General features: G+C 35.6%; 1 protein-coding gene across 1 annotated transcript in view; it reads left to right on the top strand.

Annotated features, from left to right (window-relative positions):
* The first annotated feature begins 438 nt into the window (after positions 1-438).
* The window catches only part of LOC142350558 (uncharacterized), an 87,828-nt gene continuing 68,706 nt past the window's right edge, over positions 439-19,560 (top strand). Inside the window, exons 1-4 of the mRNA XM_075402407.1 lie at positions 439-1,185; positions 12,562-12,708; positions 15,261-15,336; positions 17,864-18,008. Of these exons, the coding sequence (XP_075258522.1) occupies positions 655-1,185; positions 12,562-12,708; positions 15,261-15,336; positions 17,864-18,008 (899 nt within the window). The 5' untranslated portion in view covers positions 439-654. The remainder of the gene's footprint in view (positions 1,186-12,561; positions 12,709-15,260; positions 15,337-17,863; positions 18,009-19,560) is intronic.

The following is a 19,560-nucleotide window of genomic DNA, read 5'->3' as shown; positions in this document are numbered from 1 at the left end:
TTACATAATTATTTCTAACGGGTTCTACATACAATGGGGGGAAGGGGTTGGAAAATTTACTGGGGAGAGGGGGGATTAGGGTGTTTACAAGCGACAAACAGAAAAATTTCCGTTTCTTTCTCCCATTGTAGCCCTCCCCATGATGGTATATATATTTACCATGTTAGGGTGCTATAGGTTGATTGAGCACTAAGCTGGGGGGGGGGGGCGCTATAATGGGATAGACCCAATTTCCGCTTTAGCGTACTGGGGGGGGGGGGGGGGGGGGGTGGTGGGGGGTTACAAACGGAAAGATCCCGTTATCTACAATGGCCCTGAGACGCTAAGTATCTACCCGTTACCCGTTTCCTGTTAGAACTGGTGTTCTATTAATGACACGGTGCTTTTCAAATTCAATTTTCCTGCTATAATGAATAGGGTGCAACTTTTTTCAGGAAGTCATGATTCCTGTTTGCCAAATGGGAGTTCCGATACTCATTATATTCAAACAAAATGCTTTTCATTGGCTAATTCGTGTCCTCGTTTATGAACACGTGCTCCAATTGCGTCGTAGTGGTGACTCATTATTTACCTTACATATACTAAATCTCCAGTGTTCTATCTTTGGTGAATAGTTTTTCAAAATTTTGTTTTGATTGCCAATCTTTCATTGATATGAAGTGTGGTCAGTGTGCTTGCTGTAGGCGCTGTAGAGGAGAAGGGGACCGGGCAGATACAGAAACAGTCTCAAATGTGTCTGAAAATTCGCCTTTAAAGCATTTCGGAATTGACAAAAAGTTTTCAGATTTGCATAACGAAACAAAGGGTAGGAAAAAGAGCACCGCAACCGGAGATACCGGGTCAAAAGCTGATATGAAGCGTAGAAGTGGAACTTTAAACTCGACTAGCTCAACTGAAGTTTCAGAGAAGCAATTTGTCGCAGTTGAGGGTTTTGAGACCCATGGTGTTCGTAAAGGTTCTCTATCCGAGCTTGAACCCCAGGAAAATGTGATTACAACTTTTGATCAGGGATTGAGCGATGGAAATCTATCGGGAATGGCAAGTTCAGTTGTCGCAACAGCTCAGTCCAGTTCTGCTATCGAATGTTACGAATGGACGCCTCAAATGAAGACAGTAAAATCGAGTAGCGCAAGCAATCGGGCGTCTATGAGCGACCCGGCAGTTCTGGAAGACTTCCCGGACAAGGTGCGTTAGATCTTCATTGAGTCCATACCCTACCCTCGCTCTCAAATATTGGTCTGGTTAATTCGACCCTTAAATTGGCACTTCTATATCAACCGATTCGGATCAGAATACGTTACGTATCAGTTGGAACGGATACGACACGACAAGTTAGGTGAAAGGATACCACCATCCATTGCTTATGTGAGTCGAACTTTGTAGTTAAGCTTTAAATAATTTGTCAAATTTGAGTTGTTTCTGCTAACTTGTTAAAGCCAATCTCTTATAACGTGGCATATGCTTGAGTAACGAAAATGATTAAAAGATAGCAAGTTTCCAGAAAAAAATTCAGATCCTTTGCGTGGGGGACACCAACAAGCTCGTATCAGAATTTGGCCTCTTTAATTCTTCAGAATCTATCCTGCCCCCACCTCCAGCTTAGAGGTCTTTAACTTTTATGCCCCCCTAACCCTAACCCCCTCCCCACCGTCAAGCGCGCGTGTTATTTACACATTAACGTGCTAAATAAAAACGCATAATTTGTAAGTGGAGAGCATAAAAGCACGGGGGGGGGGGAGGGCATGGAAAAAGAAGCATCACGACATGACGTGCTTTTTTACTTCGAATACGAGCTTGTCTGTACGCGCTCGTTCTTACTTCATAATAAAAATATATTTGCTGTAACTTACCGATGAAATTTTAAATATTTCTTTCTGCTCATTTGCAGTTCCCACAGTTGTTTGTAGCAAACGTTTTCATTGATTATCAACTGCGGACTGAAAATGGGCATTTGGACCTTTTTCTTGTTCCTCTGAGGAAAAAGGGAACAAGTTCCAAACTATAAAAAATAACTACAACTTGATATAAATTGTACTAACCTGGCTATAGCTGTGTACTTTTAACAACAAATGTAACCTGGTTGTTTTGAATTCAGCCTTCTGAATATACTCTTTTCTATATTCTTCTGCTTCACCTAACTTGTTTGAGTGTCCGTAGCAACAGAATAACGCACCATTGATCAGGGAAAAAATCGGATCTCAGTTCGTGCCCCCAGTCCCTGTGTGCCCTTTAAATATTGGGCGCATAACCTACTGGGTATGGGTTACTTAGTTAGAGTTTCCCCTGCTTCCCTGTGTAACGAGGCTCTTTTCCCTTACTACATGCAGTTGTGGGTATTGCGCATATAAACTTCACAGCTACCGTAATTATACAAATAATGAACAATTGGTGGTGGTGGTTTTTTTTTGGGGGGGGGGGGGGTGGTGTCTATAAGGGACGAACCGTAACCTAAGGACGATTAAACTCCAGACGTTTAAATGCTAGTTGCCACTCAACACCTTGCTATATAATGGCGCATATTTTACAAGTCAATGTGGTAAACGGCACGGGAAAATTTTAAAACTACCTCCCCTATAAGAGAGCATAGTGTGCTGAAAGCGCCGGTAAGGCAGAATTTTCTACTAATCAAATTTTTGGCCCTATCTGTTTACTGCTGCGAAGCTGTATGCTGAGCGTAGTTATATTGTCGCTGTTGCTGGTTTTTAAATGCTCTCGAGGTGACGGAATCGGACTGAGCAGGTCGGGGTTCGAATCCTACCGTCGGCTGATGTTTTCGCACCCATAAAAAATGTATGGAGGCTACAACCCCTGAATTAAATTGCGCCGCCTGTCATTCGAGAGCAATTTTTCCGAAGTTAGTCGGTTTATGTTTTTAATTTAAAATTTAATGTTTTTAATTTAAAGTTTTAAGTTCATGTAACTGCTGACAAAATTGATGGGAAGAAAGAACGGAGAGTGTTTTTTTTAATCATGCTACCTCCTCCAGAGAAAGCCAGAAAAAAATAGGTGTGAAAGCATTTTGGTAAATTTTGAAGCAGTGCTGTGGTTTTGATTTTGCCCAATTCATTTTTACCAACTCTATTAAACATTAACTGATCGTTTGGAAGTGTTTTTGACCGTTCGAAATAAATATCCGACCTTTAGATTCATGAGATATTTGTCTTTTTGCCGTTTTAGACGCTTTTGAGCTGGTTTTGTTCATATTTTAATAGTGTCCAGGGAATTAATATATCAAATTTTTTTTCTAGTGGATCTGGTCGCCGTATTATTTGACTGACTTTTGAGTTGTTTTGGCTGAGAATTTTGTTTGTCTATTTCTTGTTTTTGTGCTTTTTCTTTAATTTTTATCGTTAAATCGTATTTCTTAAAAAAAGTATGAGTTTTGTTACCACTAGGAGACACTTAGATGTTAGCTACGAGAGCTTGTACTGGAATAAAGGAAACTCTTAATTTTTTTGTTTCCTTTGTCATTTTACTTGTTACGCTGTTTGAGCAGAAACATTTTAAGGGTTATCTTTACGAAAAAAAAAATGGTGCTGTTTGAACGTGATATTTTGATTAGTTTTTTTGTAGACTTTGTTTAATTTTGAGTTTTTGTGTTCATTGTTTCCTTTTTCATTGTATGTAAAGTTTTCATGTTTAATCTACCTTTTGGTCGTTTCGTGAACTGAGCAGCAGGATTATAAAAGAATATGTTTTGCAGTCGTAGCTTGTGCAGATTTTTAAAGAAACGTTATGTTTCACAAAACCTCAAATGATTGCAAATTAGTTAACAACTGGATTTTAGCATCTTTAATAATTGTAAAGATGTTAACAGCAAAAATTATAGCAATTTTCTCAGGTAATTTTTGCTAGATTTTTCGATCCATTTTATTCAACAATTTATCTTTTCATTTTTTCGTCTCTTATGTATCCAGAATTTTTCTCGGCTAGACTTAAAGCTCGTTGTTTTCTAGATTTTGGTGACTACGATTTGGTTTTGAAGTCATTGATTCCGAAGAATTAAGTAGTAATGATTTTTAACATTTAGTAATGATTTTTTCAAATTTTTAAGTTTTGGTATAATGCTTTTTATAACTGTTGTGTTTGTTGAACACGAGGAGCCAAAAATTATTTGATTTGGCATCTTATCCTTGCGGATTTTCACCACCACTATTTAATTTGAGTACATTAGCTTCACGAAGCATTCGCGAATTTTGGAATTTTGAAAGTTTCTAATTTTCAATTAATTGTTTTTTTTCCATTGCTTTTATTATATTCCGTTCTCAAGCATGATTTTTAGTTTAGAAATCTAGCTGCCTAAGGAGTGTTTGCGGTTTCGATAGAAATCTGCAATTTCTTTACATGATAACCAAAAATATCAATGATTTAAATGATAGTTTGTTGTTTTTCCACTAAATTTGCAAAACTTTTTTGGGCCTCGTAGTTGTAAATTTTTCTACTGGTCAGGTTATTGATTTCTAGGTTTTCCATTCAATTCTCTGGATTGGTTTTTCTGGAGTTTCAATTGTTTTTAAATTCGTTTTTACCTCTATCATGTTTTTCGCGATTTTGACGTTCGACAGCTGACTTAACTCACTCACTGATTCAACTGGTTTTGGAATTCTGTCACACATTAAATTACTCAATGTAGTGAATATAGCTAAGGTCTAAAGAGCACATTCAATAGGAATGCGATGAACGGATAAATACCTGTCATTAATAGATAGTGCTTTAGGTTATCAAAGTTCATTTGGTCGAATGGTAGCTGGCATTTTTGACACTTAGAAAAATAGGTGGTCTGTTTTTCTTTTTCTTGTCCTATTCTGTGCAAGTCACATGAGACTCAACGGTGTAAACGGCGGCTGTTTTTGGGCAATCTGTTGGCTATGTTTTTTAAATTCGTCGTAAAGATTTTGCGCTCACTCTAAATGAGCTTCTGTCAGAATAGCGTGCGTGGGTTGTTTTCTCTTTTTTGGGCACGTTCGTTGATCAAATTGGGGTGAATTGTTTTTTGGTCACAGCTTACTTACCTCACTCTTAAAATGCCATCTCACAAATTGGTTTCTGCTATCTTTAATAAGAGTAGCTGCAGTCAATTGCGTATATCTCAGCATAATTGAAGGCTAATTGAGGGCAGTTTTGCAGTTCATAGGTCTGTATCATTTACAGACATCACAGTAATTGATATAAAAAGTTTTGGTGATATAAAATTGATATATAATTTTGGTGTCAGATGTTTTGTTTTTATTTTGAGACCACAGATCTATAAAGCTACATCAGCTGTTTTCTGTCAATCTACCGGCTCTGTGTAATCTCATTAGCTTTTAGGTGTCAATTATTGAGGATATATTCTTCCCCCTCTCAGCTTAATGGGCTTGCTAACTCCCGGGCGAGCGTGCCATTTTTATACAGTGAGGTGCTATATAAAAAGATAATCGGAAAGTGAGGATCATAGAAAGAGGTGGAGGGGACTGTAACAGAATAGATTTTATTTTTTTGCGTTGGGCAGTTTGTTATTTTTCATGTGTGGTTTTCGATGTATGCCCTTTACATTTTATTTTTTGGTTTTTGGCCAAAAAGGTTTAGTTTTGAGGATAAAAAAGTTTCCAAATATTCAAGATGGAATTTTTTATTTGAAGTATTGTTCTTCGTTGATTTCCCAGGGGACCTAAAAAGGCAAAAGATTGGTTCTGGTCTTTGCAGATTTCCTGAAGTAGATTTCTGGTATAACTATGTTTTTAAAAAAATCAAAAGAACAAAATTGATTACTGAATTTTTGCGAGGTTGTTTTCTGGCAATCTTTTTCTGCTGAGGGTCTGAATTGATTATTTCAGCCTTCAGCTGTTTTGTAGTGTAGATGGTACTGAACAGTTTTTTTGCTCTTGACGACATCAACGCCATAGTTATGCAGTGTGTTCTTTGCTTTACATTTTTGGTTGACTTTTTTTGCTTTCAATTATAAGAGGAAGATTTGTTTATTTATTTTTTTTATTTTTTACTTCGCTGTTAACCCTTAGCTTTCACGGTGTTAACAGAAAAGAGTCGAGAACAAATGAAGCTTTGGCCATATTTTGAAATTGAAAGCAGTTGCCTTTTTATTAGCTGTCGAGCAAAGTTTTTGTCACCTTCTTTTCGATTTGCCCTCTTCATAATCGTTTTGGGATCCGTTCTTTTTTGCCCCCCCCCCCAGCTTAGTGGGCTGATTTCTTTACGTCCCCCAAGGCGCACGTGCTATTTTTTTACATAGTAACGTGCTATATTACAACACATGATCGGTAACTGGGGGGCGTTAAAAACTCGGGGGCGGGGGGGGGGGGCAAAACAAAATAGATCCTCGTTTTGCATTGTTTCTATACGAATTTTTGATGTTTCTATCTTGTTAATGTTGACTTCATTATTTGGAGGTCTGACTTTTGCCTTTGATCTTGTGTTCAGTTCTTTTAACTCTATCTTAGATTTGATTTTACCATATGACCTGCGTTTTATTTTGTCCTGTATTTTGTTTTTGGAGGTGTCCTGCTTTGCTTTGTCGTGTAGATTGAACGGTTGTGACTCCGCGCTCACCTCTATAAAGCTTTGGTTCATTAAATGGCTGGTTGGTTATTCGCGTGATTTCGATATTGAGGTGAGTTTGTTCACGCCAATTTTTTTCTGGTCACGCGGGCATTTCACCACTGTCATGACTTTAGTTTACTGTTGATGAAGGAGCTATGTTAACTAACGATATGCTACTCCTAATAAAGATTATTTGAGGGCATTTTTGGAACAATCTATGCTCTGGATAAATTCTTATCAATTTTTTTCATTGCAGTTTTTAGAAAACCCAAAATTCTGTCCTTGGATTGTTGTTCCTTGTTTTCTGATTGGTAACTTCAGTCTACAGGTTTATGAAGTAATTGTGGCTATTATTTTGCAAAATACAGGATATATTCTGTACACTCCAAATTTTATTTTTCGAATTTGCTCGAACTCGTTGGTTACTGTTAATGTTAATGCAGTTTGGGAACAAATTACAAAAAATGCTATCAATGATCAAAAATTGTATCATTTTCTTTCAATTTACTTTTGATCAAGTTTTCTGTGATTTCAATTTGACCTTAGGTTTGCGATTTGTTCTAATTGGTTTTCTTTTTTGGTATCTTGCTTTATTAAGTTTTGCAAAAAAATGATCGTTTCTAAGTGGAAGTTAATGGGTTACTGCGCCTGTATCACAATAAAATCAGTTGTTCACCTATTAAAATTTCCTGCTTTTTGTTAATTTCTGCTTTTACTGCTTTTTGTAAAGAGCCCGTTTAAATAATTTTTGTTTTTCTGCAAATTGGTGAGCTTGCTTGACCATTTCGTTCAACTACATTCGGGGAGGATACGGTTGCCATTGTAATAATTTTCAACTGTTTACAATATTTTATCTTTTTCTGCTTTTGCAAAACGGGGGATGGATATTCTCGAAGAGATTTGAAAAGTGGCCATTTTTATTGATAAATAAAAGACGGGCTTTCAATACTAAGCACAGTTAATGAAATTTAATGATTTTTTTGGACCTTTTCCGTTTGTGCCCCCCCCCCATAGTGCCTTATGCGCCCCCCCCCCCCCAGTTACATAACACGTGCCTTTACATAGTAAATCATCATGTAAAAATATGGCACGTGCGTCTGGGGGGTGCAAATAATATGCGCCCACTAAGCTGGGGGGCACAAACGGAAACGATCCCATTTTTTTTGCTTACAAAGAACTGTAAAGCTAACAGTAGTTAGAAGTGATCCGGTCAGTAATTGGGAATCGCTTATTTACCGGCACAGTTAGATCCATACGGCGCTCAAAGATTTATTAGCGTTCCTTTATGGTAAGGTTATGTGCAATTTCAAAATAATATTGTTGTAGGTTTGAGATGGGGATATTTTACAAGGTACCAAGGGTAACATTTTACAAAAATCTCCCTTTTATGCTGTTGTCGATAAAGTTCGGCACTACTTCAACTAGTTTCATTGGACAATTTCTTTAATAGTCACAAAGCGATAGCTAAGGCTATTTTTGCGCTTCTCTTGGTATTTTTTACGACTCGAAGAGGAGTATTGGTTTTATATCGGTCTTTTTATGGAATTTTTACAGGTAGTTGATTTGTTCATGCGGCATTTCGGCCTACAAGGGAAGGTGGGGAAAGGTGTCATGGTGAACAGAATTCTGCTTAGCGAGAAAAGTTTTTTTGATCATGAGCTGCGTTCAGTGAATGAGTTTTCGACTAGAAAAGTGTTTTTGACAGAATGGAGCATATAGATAATTTTCTCTTGTGAAAATGATTTTTTGTCGATGCTTTTTAATATGTAACACAATGAAATTGATACCACGGTATTTTTGAGGGCAAAACAATGCGTTTCAACTGTAAAATGGGCACAGACTTTTGTTTTTTATTGAAAAATTTACAAATACAAATCCAGTTTTGGTAATTCTTCTCAGTTTTTATTTGTATTTTGGTTTTATTTACTAGAAAGTTTTTTCCCACCTTCAGGAGTTTTAATTTCGTTTTCTTAAAAAAGTTTTGGTGTAGATTTTTTGAAACAGTGAAATTTTCTACATTTTAGAAATATTTTTTAGATTTATTTAGATTTTAATGTTGCAAATTTTTGAATGGTTTTCTCTGCTTTTATCTTTTTTATCTGTAGGATAGCAATGTTTTTTCTCATTATTTAATGCTAAGTAAAGAAGCCTATTTGTTTTTATTAATAGCCGCACAGCGATAGCGGCTTCTCATGGTTTTTTTTATTTCGTCGCGATTTTTGTTACAACCCTATGACGTCACAACCACTTCAAATCTGCTTTTTGTTCATTCGTTCATGCAATTTTAACTGGAATGCGTGAGTGACGTCATTTTTTACTCTTAGTAGAGCGAGTTTTTTTGTTCATTTGCTTGATTAAATTTTTGGTCACACTTGACTTACCTCACTCACAAAAATGACTTCCTCACTTTGAAATTGACTTTTATTTACTTTAATTTAAAGAGATAAGGTCAAATGGATGAGGGTCACTCTAAGTGAAGGATATTAAAGAGCAGCTAATAGAAGCAGCAAACACTTAAACAGATTTTTAATCAAAATATAACAGATCAGCCTTCAATGAAAAGACGAATTTTTTTGGTCTGTCTTTTTCACTGTTTTTTGAGACTGCAGATCTACGAAGCTATTGAGGCTATTTTCTGGCAATCTGCCAGCTATGTTTCTTTATTTTTTGCAATATGGTTTTTAGCTTTTAAAAATCGAGGTTATGTTTATTTACACTGCGTCGATATTCTCCACATTCCAGCATGTGTTATAGTGGCATTCTCCTAAGAACTGTTGTCTTTATAGATTTGCGCTCTGACTATATCAGTTGTTTAATTAATTATATTTTAGCCTATTTCTTAAATGTTTCTTTTTTCATATTTTTTCAGTTCATTTCATAACCGCGCTGAGATATTGCTGGAATACCGTTTAAGTTTTGAATTTGTTTTTGCTCTAAATTTCAGGTAGATTGAGAATTTGGTATTTAAACGAAGTTCACTTTCTCGCCTGTATTTTGTTCAGATGTGGCATTTTATCATCATTTTTTTTCTTTTTTTGTGTCTGATTTTTTAAATGGTTTTTCGAGTTCTTCTAGGCCTTGTTTTCTTGCTTAGTAACTGAAATGGATTTGTTTTGTTAGGGCATGCCCTGCTATGTTTTTGTTTTGCAGGCAGTAGTTTTGGTCTTGTGGCATTTTGACCTGAAAGCAAACGTGAGAAAAGCTGTCATGGTGAACCGAGTTTTGCTTCGCGAAAAAAATTTTATGATCATGGGCTGCGTTTAGTGAATGAATTTTCGACTTTGCAAATTGTTTTTTAAAGAATGAAGCTAATAGATAGCCCCTGTCAGCCTTTTCGTCCAATCGCTCATTTTTGGTTTGTGTTTTGGTCTTTTGTGAAGATGACCTATAGTCAATGCTTTTCGATATGTAACCCACTGACAATAATACCGCAAAATTTTTTATGAGCTTAGCGATGCGTTTTAAATTAAAAGTGGCACAGTTTTCTCAAGTTCTTAGTTAATTTTTGGGTTTTTGTCCATGGGTTTCTTCATTTTTGGATCTTTACTTATTTTCAAACTTCAGTTCATATTGCCACCTACTTTTGATGTTTCATGCATTGAGAGCCTTTTTCTAACGTGGGAAATTTGTGTTAAAACTTCACAAATTGTAATTTTTATTTTTGACAGTTTTTGTTTGAATTTTGGTTTTATTTACCAGAAATTCTTTTTCGCACCTTAAAGGATTTCAATTTTGTTTTCTCAAGAATCGAAATTTTCTGATGTTGATTCTTAGAATCACAAAGATAATGTTTTCATTTTGAAAATGTTTTTAAGTTTTTTTTTGCTAGTTAACGTTTCATTTTATTGAATTGTTTTCTCTTATTTCTTCACAGGAGGATGACAATCTGTTTTTCTCAGCATCGAATCACTAATAATGAAATCTATTTTTTTCTACCTTATTTTTTTTTCAATTTGGTTTTTAACTGTCAAAACTAGATGATTTTTGACCATGTTCTCTACCATGTTTCTTCGTTTTTTTTAGCATGTTTCTTTGTTTTTGTTTTGACCATGTTCTCTACATTTCAGTATGTCATTCTCGCGTTCTCCTAAGGACTTTAGTTTTTATATTTTCATTTTTTCCGGCTTGGCTTTATCAGTTGTTTAAAAATTAGGATATTTTTAGTCTGGTTCGTAGGTTTTTCTTTTTATTTTGTTTGCAGTTTGTTTTATATTTTGCAGGTCTTTGAGATTTTGCTGGAATACTGTTTAAAAGTTTAAACTGACTATTACTTTCTGCAAAAGATCTTCGTTTGTTAAGTTTTTCTTTTAACCAATTTTTTGCCATTATTGTTCCTTCTCCTGTGTTTTTGTCTTGATTAATTTTATTTTTGCAGTAGTGCATACTCATTTTGTGTTAGTAATTTCCAACAAGAGATTTATATCTTATTTTTTCTTAAATGCTGTGACTACAAAGCAAAAGGAATTTTTTCTTGATTTCTAATTTTCAGTATAATTTTTCTAGAAAATTTCTGGTTAGTTTCTAAGAATATTATCTGCCTTATTATTTTACAATGTGTATTTGGCTTGCAGAGTCGATTATGGAGTTCTTGTTTTTCAAGACTAGTGTCCGGATTTATTTCATGACAATATTTAGCCCTGTCAGATTTTTATCGTATCAGTATTTGAACATTCTAAGAGTTTTCTGCGTTGCCAAATGTTCCATAATGTGGAACATTGAGTATCAAGATATCAGTGCGTTTTCTTGGCAAATTATTTCTGATGTTTTAAATCGTTGCGGCTTTTGTGTACTGTTACTGAATGATGTGATTGTTTTTCTTTTAACTTGTTCCAATTATGTCAATACTCAAATCTTTCTCGTTATGACAGCGATGGGAATTTTACAAAATATTATTGATCAAAGCTAAGGTAATTAGTTGCTGGTTCAAGTTAAAAGGTATTGGTTTCGGCTGCAGGCACTGTTTTTTTGTATTTCGACTCTTCAAGTTAGATCCGGAATTTTTTCGACCATGTTATCTCGTCGTCAAGATTTTTGTTACGACAATATAATCATTCGTTCCTGCAATTTGAACTGAATTGCATGGGTAACGTTATTTTTCACTCTCGGTGGAAAGAGTTTTTTGTTCATTCGCGTTAAGTTTTTCACTCTCAAACATGACTTTTCAATCTCAAAAATGACTTCCTCACTCTTATTGACTTTTCTATTCTTCAATTCAAAGAGATAAAGTGAAGAGTGCGTTTCAATCTAATGGAAGGGTATTTGAGGGCAGCTAATAGAAGCAGCAATAATTTGAACATTCTTAATCAAAATGTAACGTTTCAGCATTTAATAAAGAAATTTTTCTTTTTAGTCTGTTTCTTTTAATTGTTTTTGAGACTGCAGAGCTACGAAGCTATTGCGGCTATTTTATGGCAATAAGGTAAATATTTGCTGACAAGTTTGTATGCCTAGATTTTGAAGTTCGTTTTTCAAATTGTTCCTGGCTGCTCTATCTGATCCTTGTAATACGGCTGTTTACTTTTCATGTGCATAGAAAAAATGAATTATATTCAACGTTGTGATTGATATTTAAGGTAAGTGATTTCTACAATAACAAAGAAGTGTGGTAAAGGTAAGTCTTTTCTTGTTATTAACAATTTTGTGTTCTAATTGATTTTAAAACTTATAGAACCTAACTGTTATCAAGTTGCAAAAACCTGGCTGGTTTTCACAGGTAAGAAAGTTATATTCCTTCAGCAAACCAGGGTGCGTTTCGATGTGGCTCAACAAACGGATGAAAAAAAATTGAACCTCTGTGAATAAAGTGATGCTTGTTTTAAAAGATAATGTTTTGTATAAATTGAAAAAGTTGGGACTGCTCATTAAGATTAAAATCAACCACGATAAGAAGCGAACCATATAATGTCATAGTCGTATACCAGGGGACAGAATTTGAGTTGTTCTGAAGTCAGCAACGATTAAGATAGAATTGTTTTTGCTACTTGTGTCTGAACGAAGCTGCACTGCTGATAATTTGAGCTGTAGATACGAACAAGAAAGGAAGTTTTCATTACAAAAGATGCAGTGATTGAAGAAACTTCAGAAGTCAGTCAAGAGCAGTCGAATATTTTGTCTTTCTCTGCAGAGAGAGAAAATCTGGATTTCCTACCAGCTCCTGGAAGGCGAACTTCAGTTGGTTGCAAATCGACGGTTTTTTTATAGAATTTCAGAACCTCAACTTTTAGACAAAGAATTTAATGGAAATATTTAGGCATACCTTTTCAGAGCGAAAAGTACGTTTAAAAATTATAAAACTTTGGTGGTTTTACTTATGGTTTTTTAATAGCCGCCCTCATCTTCTCAGGCGGCTATTATAGCGCTCCTATTTTTACAATTCAAAGAATTTGAATTGTATTGGGGCGCTGTCTTTTTTTTAAGATCTGTTCACACATTTTCATGATTTTTGAAGTCAAATTGGAGTAGTGATTTTGGTCACGCCGAAACAGGAAATGGAGCGAAAAAGCGAGTGGTTTTGCGGCGTGAATTTTTTTCGCTCTAATTTTAAAGTGGAGTGAGAAAACGGTGTTTGAACAAAATTTCGGTTTCTCGGTAGTGGTTTTTTGTTCACATGCGGCAATTTCACTCTGATTTTTACTGTTTTTTCGATTTTTTGGATCGGATTTTTTTTCTAAATGGTTTTCCGAATCCATTCACAGCTCATTCTAGGCCTAGTTTTTTGTTTGAATTAAATTTTCATTTCTCGCTAGTGGTTTTTTTTGTTCACATGCGGCATTTTGACATTGATTTTTTTGTTTTTTTTCTTATTTTTTGATCTGATTTTTTAAAATGGTTTTCTCAATTCACTCATAGTCCATTCTAGGTCTAGTTTTTCTGTTTAGTCAATGAAAATTCTTTGAATTGTACGTCAGGACTCGTCCTGTTATGTTTTTTTACTTCGTCGAATAAAAAAAAAGTTTCGCTTTACCTCATTTTGCCGCCTTTTCAACATTTTGCGTGAAATCTTTTTTTACTTCTCTAGGCTAGTTTCTCTCTTCTCTCATTCTGCTAAAAGTGATTTTGAACATCAGTTGCTCAACAAAGCAATTCAAAATGAACAGAGTCGGTATAAAAAATTGAACTCAGAAATAGAAACGGGATAAACCCATAAAGCCCAATTTTAGATGCCCGCTATTTGAACGTCGTTCCTATAAATATTAGTTACCTCTCTCTAATGCTTATTGTTATTGATAGTAGCCCCTGTAGCCTCTCTCTAAGAAACAGAAGTATGTTCAACTACGAAATGCCATCAAAATAAATTGGACTTAAAAAATGTTTTTGTACAAAAATTTTTTCAATATCTTCTGTGATTTCAATCCCAATCATGCTTATTGGAATCAATGGCGGCTATTTTCCGGCAATCTGCCGGGTATGTTTCTTCATTTTGTCGAAAGAAGGCTTTGGAAACAAATGCGAACATTGCAACCAGCTAATGCAACGCGCTCGAAAGTATGCAACGCACTAAAACATGGCATCTAGATATTTAACCCACGCTTTCATCTCAAAATCCTATGGAGAAGTTCTCTTGAACGAAAAAGCTTTCCTTATTAGAGTTTTCAGTTTTTTCATCTGAAATCATGCTTAAATAGCTGAAAATTTGGAGGCAAAACAAATTTTGCAAACTGCTCATAAATTGAACGTGAAAAAATTGACCCATTTTGGTTTCTGTTGTCAACGTCCCCCCCCCCTCCCCCTAAAGAAAACTCAAATATACTTGTGTACATTTTGCGGCGTAATGATATATTCAATGACGATTGCACAAGCCTGGCACATGGCGAACATCTGCGATTCGAAATAGAATTTAACATGTTTTCGAAAACGCGCTTTTCTGTAATTAAAAATCCAAAGTTGAGCAAAAGAATTAATAGATCAGACTAAACCATTATCAGTCTCTAAAACCACAGCTCTGTGGAAAGCTTTCAGATTCCTAACAAGTTCAAATAATTAAAAGCCTGAATCAATGCAGAAAATATATTTGTTAAAAGTTTCTAAGTCTACATAATAACGACAATGAGTGTTTGAAAAATCAAATTTATTATGTTTGGCCAGTGATCTGATCACGACAACTATTGATATCCGCATTTGTCGAAATCTTGTAAAAATTCAAAAAGAGATTATGCCTATAACATTTCCGATTTTTTTTAAGGCGAGTGCAGTTCTATAACTTAAGTTACCTACTACGAAATCGCTCACTTTTCCTGTCCTTTTGGGGTTGTGTAAAAAATGCCATGAGAACGGTAAATTTACCGAGCATCTGCTCGTCCGATTTAATTGGGTCCTTAACAAATTTTCATGCGAAGGGTTAAAATAATCATTATCAGCTTGGTAGCCCAGATTAGGGCAAAATCAGTTTTCAATTACTAAAATTTCTCGAAAACTTTTCATCCTGAAGGGTAATTTTCGTACTTGAATCTTTTTATTGCTTCCCCCTCCAACATTTTTCACTTCACTTTGAAACGGACATGGATTTTTATATGGTGAATAATTATGAAAATTGTTTAACTGAGACAAAAAGTTATTGAACTGCGCTACTCTGTTAAAGTAATTATCTTCAGAACGTTTATCCGCCGGACGTTGGCAGTTTGCTTGCAAATTTCATGAGACCTGAAAAAAGCATCGAAACACTTTTCAATCAAATCCCGATTGGGTTTTGGTTTAAGTTTCCATCTTGCAACTTTCTTTGTCAGCAGAAGGAACCTGATGGAGTGTCTGAAGGACTGTTGACACACTCTCAACAAACATCACAGCCACAAAACTCTTTAGGAACTCTTGTCTCCTTTCCAGTTTCTGCGATAAAAAGAAAGTAACTACTACTGTCGTACTATTGATTCATGGACATAATATCGAACAATCAAATCCAGATAATTTCTAAAAAATAATTTTAGATTTTCTACCACGCTGATTTTCTTATTCAGACTAAACGAAATGTGGCTTCGCCAATTGAATTTGCACAATTATCTACAATGAAGCGCTGTTATAAAAAAATAGCAAAAATACAGTTTAGATTGTTTCCATGACAACATATTTATTTGTTCTCAAACGAAGTTTCTAGCAATTATATTAGTCCTGCTGGTGTTTTTAATGCGATTTTTCGCTTGACCAATTTTTCGTCTGATCGATATGACTTTTCGTCCTCAAAAACGGGATAAACAGGTAGCGCCCTGCGGGAAATAAGTTCTCTTAGAGCCTTTCAGCTCACTAGTCTCCAAGTATGCGATTCACAGCAACTGTTTTGGAGACTTATACTTATGGTGCGAAGGGGAGTTCTCATAGGTTAACCGCCCCCTCCCCTCCGCCCCAATCCGCACCCCTGCACATCGTTCAGGCTGTAACGGCCCCGTGCAGCTAAAGAACCCCTCCCATCGCTGCCCCCCTCCACTGTTGCGCCTCACCCACCCCCGCTCATCAGCCCACCGCACCTCCAATCAAGCTAAAGCTAGCCTCACTAAAACGTGGCTAGCTACTGACGAAGCCAATCGCTCGCCATACTTTTGATAGCAATTCGCCGGACATTAGTGGGTTATGTTTTGTAACTCTCTTCATGTAATATATTTCACTTCATTTAACCTATTTTTTGTACCATGAAGTGCCCATGGTTGGCAACCAAAAGCCTCATTTTTGCTTTTCTCAGTCACTTGAGCATTGTTTAGGCGAGCGAGACAAACCTCAGATCTTTATGTCCTAAAGTTGTGATCTTAAGTCAATTCCAGTTGTCTATTACTCTCTAATTCATGGTATAAATTAATAGGTGGTTAAAATTGACTCCCCATACAGAATAGGTCATGAATTGGATTGAACAGGAAAAAAAGTGAAAAAGGAAATTGGGTTGCCGCAAGTAAAAAAAAAGCAAAAGGTAAAACGGAAAATCTGCTAGCACCAATTTCTCACTGTTCTGGACAGAATACCGTCAAAGATTATAAATCTCTAATATTATTTAGTTTCGCTTTCTGTACTGTACTACTGCAGCCTGAGTTTACTACTCCCATCTGGTTTTTCATTACACATCAAAAACTGGGAACCGGTGTAAACATATCTTACGAAAAAGAATGTAGAATGTAGTCTAAAATACAATCCAAACAAAAAAATAAGAAGCCTTGACCTGATGACCACCTGCCCAATTGAACATTAAACAATTGGACGGAAAAAAAGTTTATACATTTTAGAGAAATATATCAAAAATAAATTATGCGTTTTGGATAAATACCGATTTGAAAAGCCGACAATTTTTATTTCCAGAACGCTGTTTTGGGAATCGGAAATTAATAGCCCTAACGAAGAAGATTAGGTCAGCAGTTGCTACGCCCCTACTTTCCGCAAAGGGGACAAAATGGTCTAAAAAGTATATTATGTGCCATTTCATTTTTCATTTAAAAAGGCTGAATTTCCAAAAATTTAGCTATCATTTTAGCCAAAATGGATCCAAATTTGAGCAGAAATTACGGAAAATGACAAAAGTGAACAAAAACAGGGGAAACCACCTAATTTTTACAAAACTTTAGAACTCGAGAACTCTACGAAAATCAAAATAATACTTATTAAGTATGTATTCTACGCTCGATGGACTTTCTAATGATACAACTCATGCCTTTCAATGTCAATTAAATCAGTTAGCGAAAATTAATTTGACAAAAACCCAATTGAGCGTATAGTTCTCCCCCCTCTAAGTGGGGTCGGAACAATACTTTGACGGCGATACCGTGCAAGCTTTGAACTTTTCTCGTTCTGGGTATTTAAACTACACCATCCTGTGTTTTTATATCAACTACAAAAAACTTCATTGTAACACGTACTATTGGTCTGGCGTCAAGAACTTGAAATTATTGAAAACTGATTATTTCAGGCTTTTCTGGCTAAATGCGCGTTATGAATTAAATATAGGGGTCTATTAAAAACGGGGATCTATTCTGTTTGCCCCCCCCCCGCCCCAGCTTAGTGAGCATAAATTTTTTATGACCCCCAGACGCACGTGCTATTTTCTTACATAGTAACGTGCAATATAACAACATAGAATTTGTAACTGGGGGTCATAAAAAACACTGGGGAGGGGGGGGGGGGGAACAGAATAGATCCAAATACAGTTTGATATTTTGCCTTATAAGGTATCACCTATCTTAAAACAATTAATGTCACACGTATTGTCAACATGACGCGTATGCATAATACTCTGAGGTTGTAAGAACATTGACGTAAATTAAGTCAACAGAAAAGTAAATAGTAATAATCAATATGAAATTAATCAATTAAATTAATCAAGGCAACGGAAAGGGGACGAGACATTTTTCAAATCCAGACTTGTCCCTCTCCGGACTCTACAACATCAGTTTGAGTTTGGATGCTCCTTTGGTTGCGGGAAACAATGGCAACATATCCCGCAGATCAGAGTCGAGTCTGGTCGATCTTTCGAGAAACGGAGGCTTTCTTAACCTTAGTGGCAGGTTAGTACAAATTAATGTGTATGCTTAACTCAATTATTTAATCTGGATTGATGGTAGGAAGATTGAGTCTTTCCTTCACGTGAAATTGACTGCAATGGTATTGATCGTTTGTAATAACAATGTTTATATTCTTGTTAATTGTAATTGGTCGTTTTGATTCTGAAATTGGCTATTTAATATTCTATTTTGGACATTTTTAATCAATTATCGGAAATCTGTGAACCTGAATACGTCTGCAAGTAAATCACCTGACGTGAACGATCGACGGGCACCTATGATCAAATAGATATAGTTTCAAAGAGTATGAATTTATTTTGACTAAACTTTTGTTAGTGTAATCTAGGCAAAAACTCTTTGAAATCACCAGCGTTGAAAAATCATGTTTCAAAAGCGAAAAAGCACCAACTTTAAAGTTTGGAGTTCACCTTATTGCTCTTTTGGTTCCAATTTTCCGTAGGTGTTCTTTATTCTTTTTTTTCTGACAAATTTAAGTATCCGAAGTTCACTGGGACGTGTTTTGATTCAGCGGATGTAAATGTTTAGTAAAATTGACAAACTTTACCTGCCACGAATAAAATATTACACAGGAAAATAATAAAATTCAATCATTTTCGAATAAAGACAGGTCCTTTTAAGTTTTTGTTTAAATCTGCAATGAAGCATCAAAGTGAACTGTTCTGAAATAAAATGTTTCGATTCAGCTTTAAACAGACTATAAGTTTTTCACTGAACCCCACTTTTAAAAAAATTTATTGATTCTTGATGAAGTCGAGGGCAACAAAGCTGTGCATTTTGGAACAAAGTAGTATAGAAAAGCATGGACTTGATTTAGCTATATCGAAAAAAAATAGTGGAAAGCTCATGTCTACTCAAAAATCATGACATTGTCATTTTTGTTTTTATTATGAAAGGTTGCTTAATATAATGTCTGATTGATTTGTTGAAGGTCAGACGAAAAAAGCACATTTATGTTAGGCTCATGTACCACTGTTCGCTTAATCACATGGCGTATTGGAAACTCACAATTGGTTCAGAACTTTTTTTGTTTATTTAATTTTGCGCTAGCAAAAACATTCATTTACCATAAGTAGGAAAGAAAAGAATTCCGGATTTGAAAGATTGTTTTCAATTTGGCCTCATTCGAAGCAGAAATAGTTTAATAGTTTTCAAATGCATGCGTTTCTATCAGTTTTTTTTGCTTTTCTGCTTTTTTGTTAGTTGCTGGCTTCAAACAAGAAGCTTCACCACTTGGATCAGTAGCGGCAGCTGAAGGTAATTCATTAATCAGATCTCTCTTCTTTTTCTCTGCTTTAGCATCATGGCCAGTGGTTTCACAAGACAAACCAACGTCTTCACTTTCGTTGGTTTTGCTTTGCTGCTGGATGATGTTTCACCATCCGCTCAAATAAAGGTTTTTGTACAATTCAACCCTGCTATTTTTAGAGGTTCGTACACAGCTTCTCGGCGGCTTCCTTTATCTCACGCTTTTTCAGCACAAATTGTCCGAGAGCAGAAACTCTTTCAATCGCGTTTTGAAAGGATCAACCTTTAG

This window comes from Convolutriloba macropyga, chromosome 12, assembly GCF_964194025.1.
Source record: "Convolutriloba macropyga chromosome 12, txConMacr16.3, whole genome shotgun sequence".
NCBI lineage: Eukaryota > Metazoa > Xenacoelomorpha > Acoela > Convolutidae > Convolutriloba > Convolutriloba macropyga.
The sequence above is the reverse complement of the archived record's forward strand: the minus strand, read 5'-3'. Positions and strand labels throughout refer to the sequence as shown.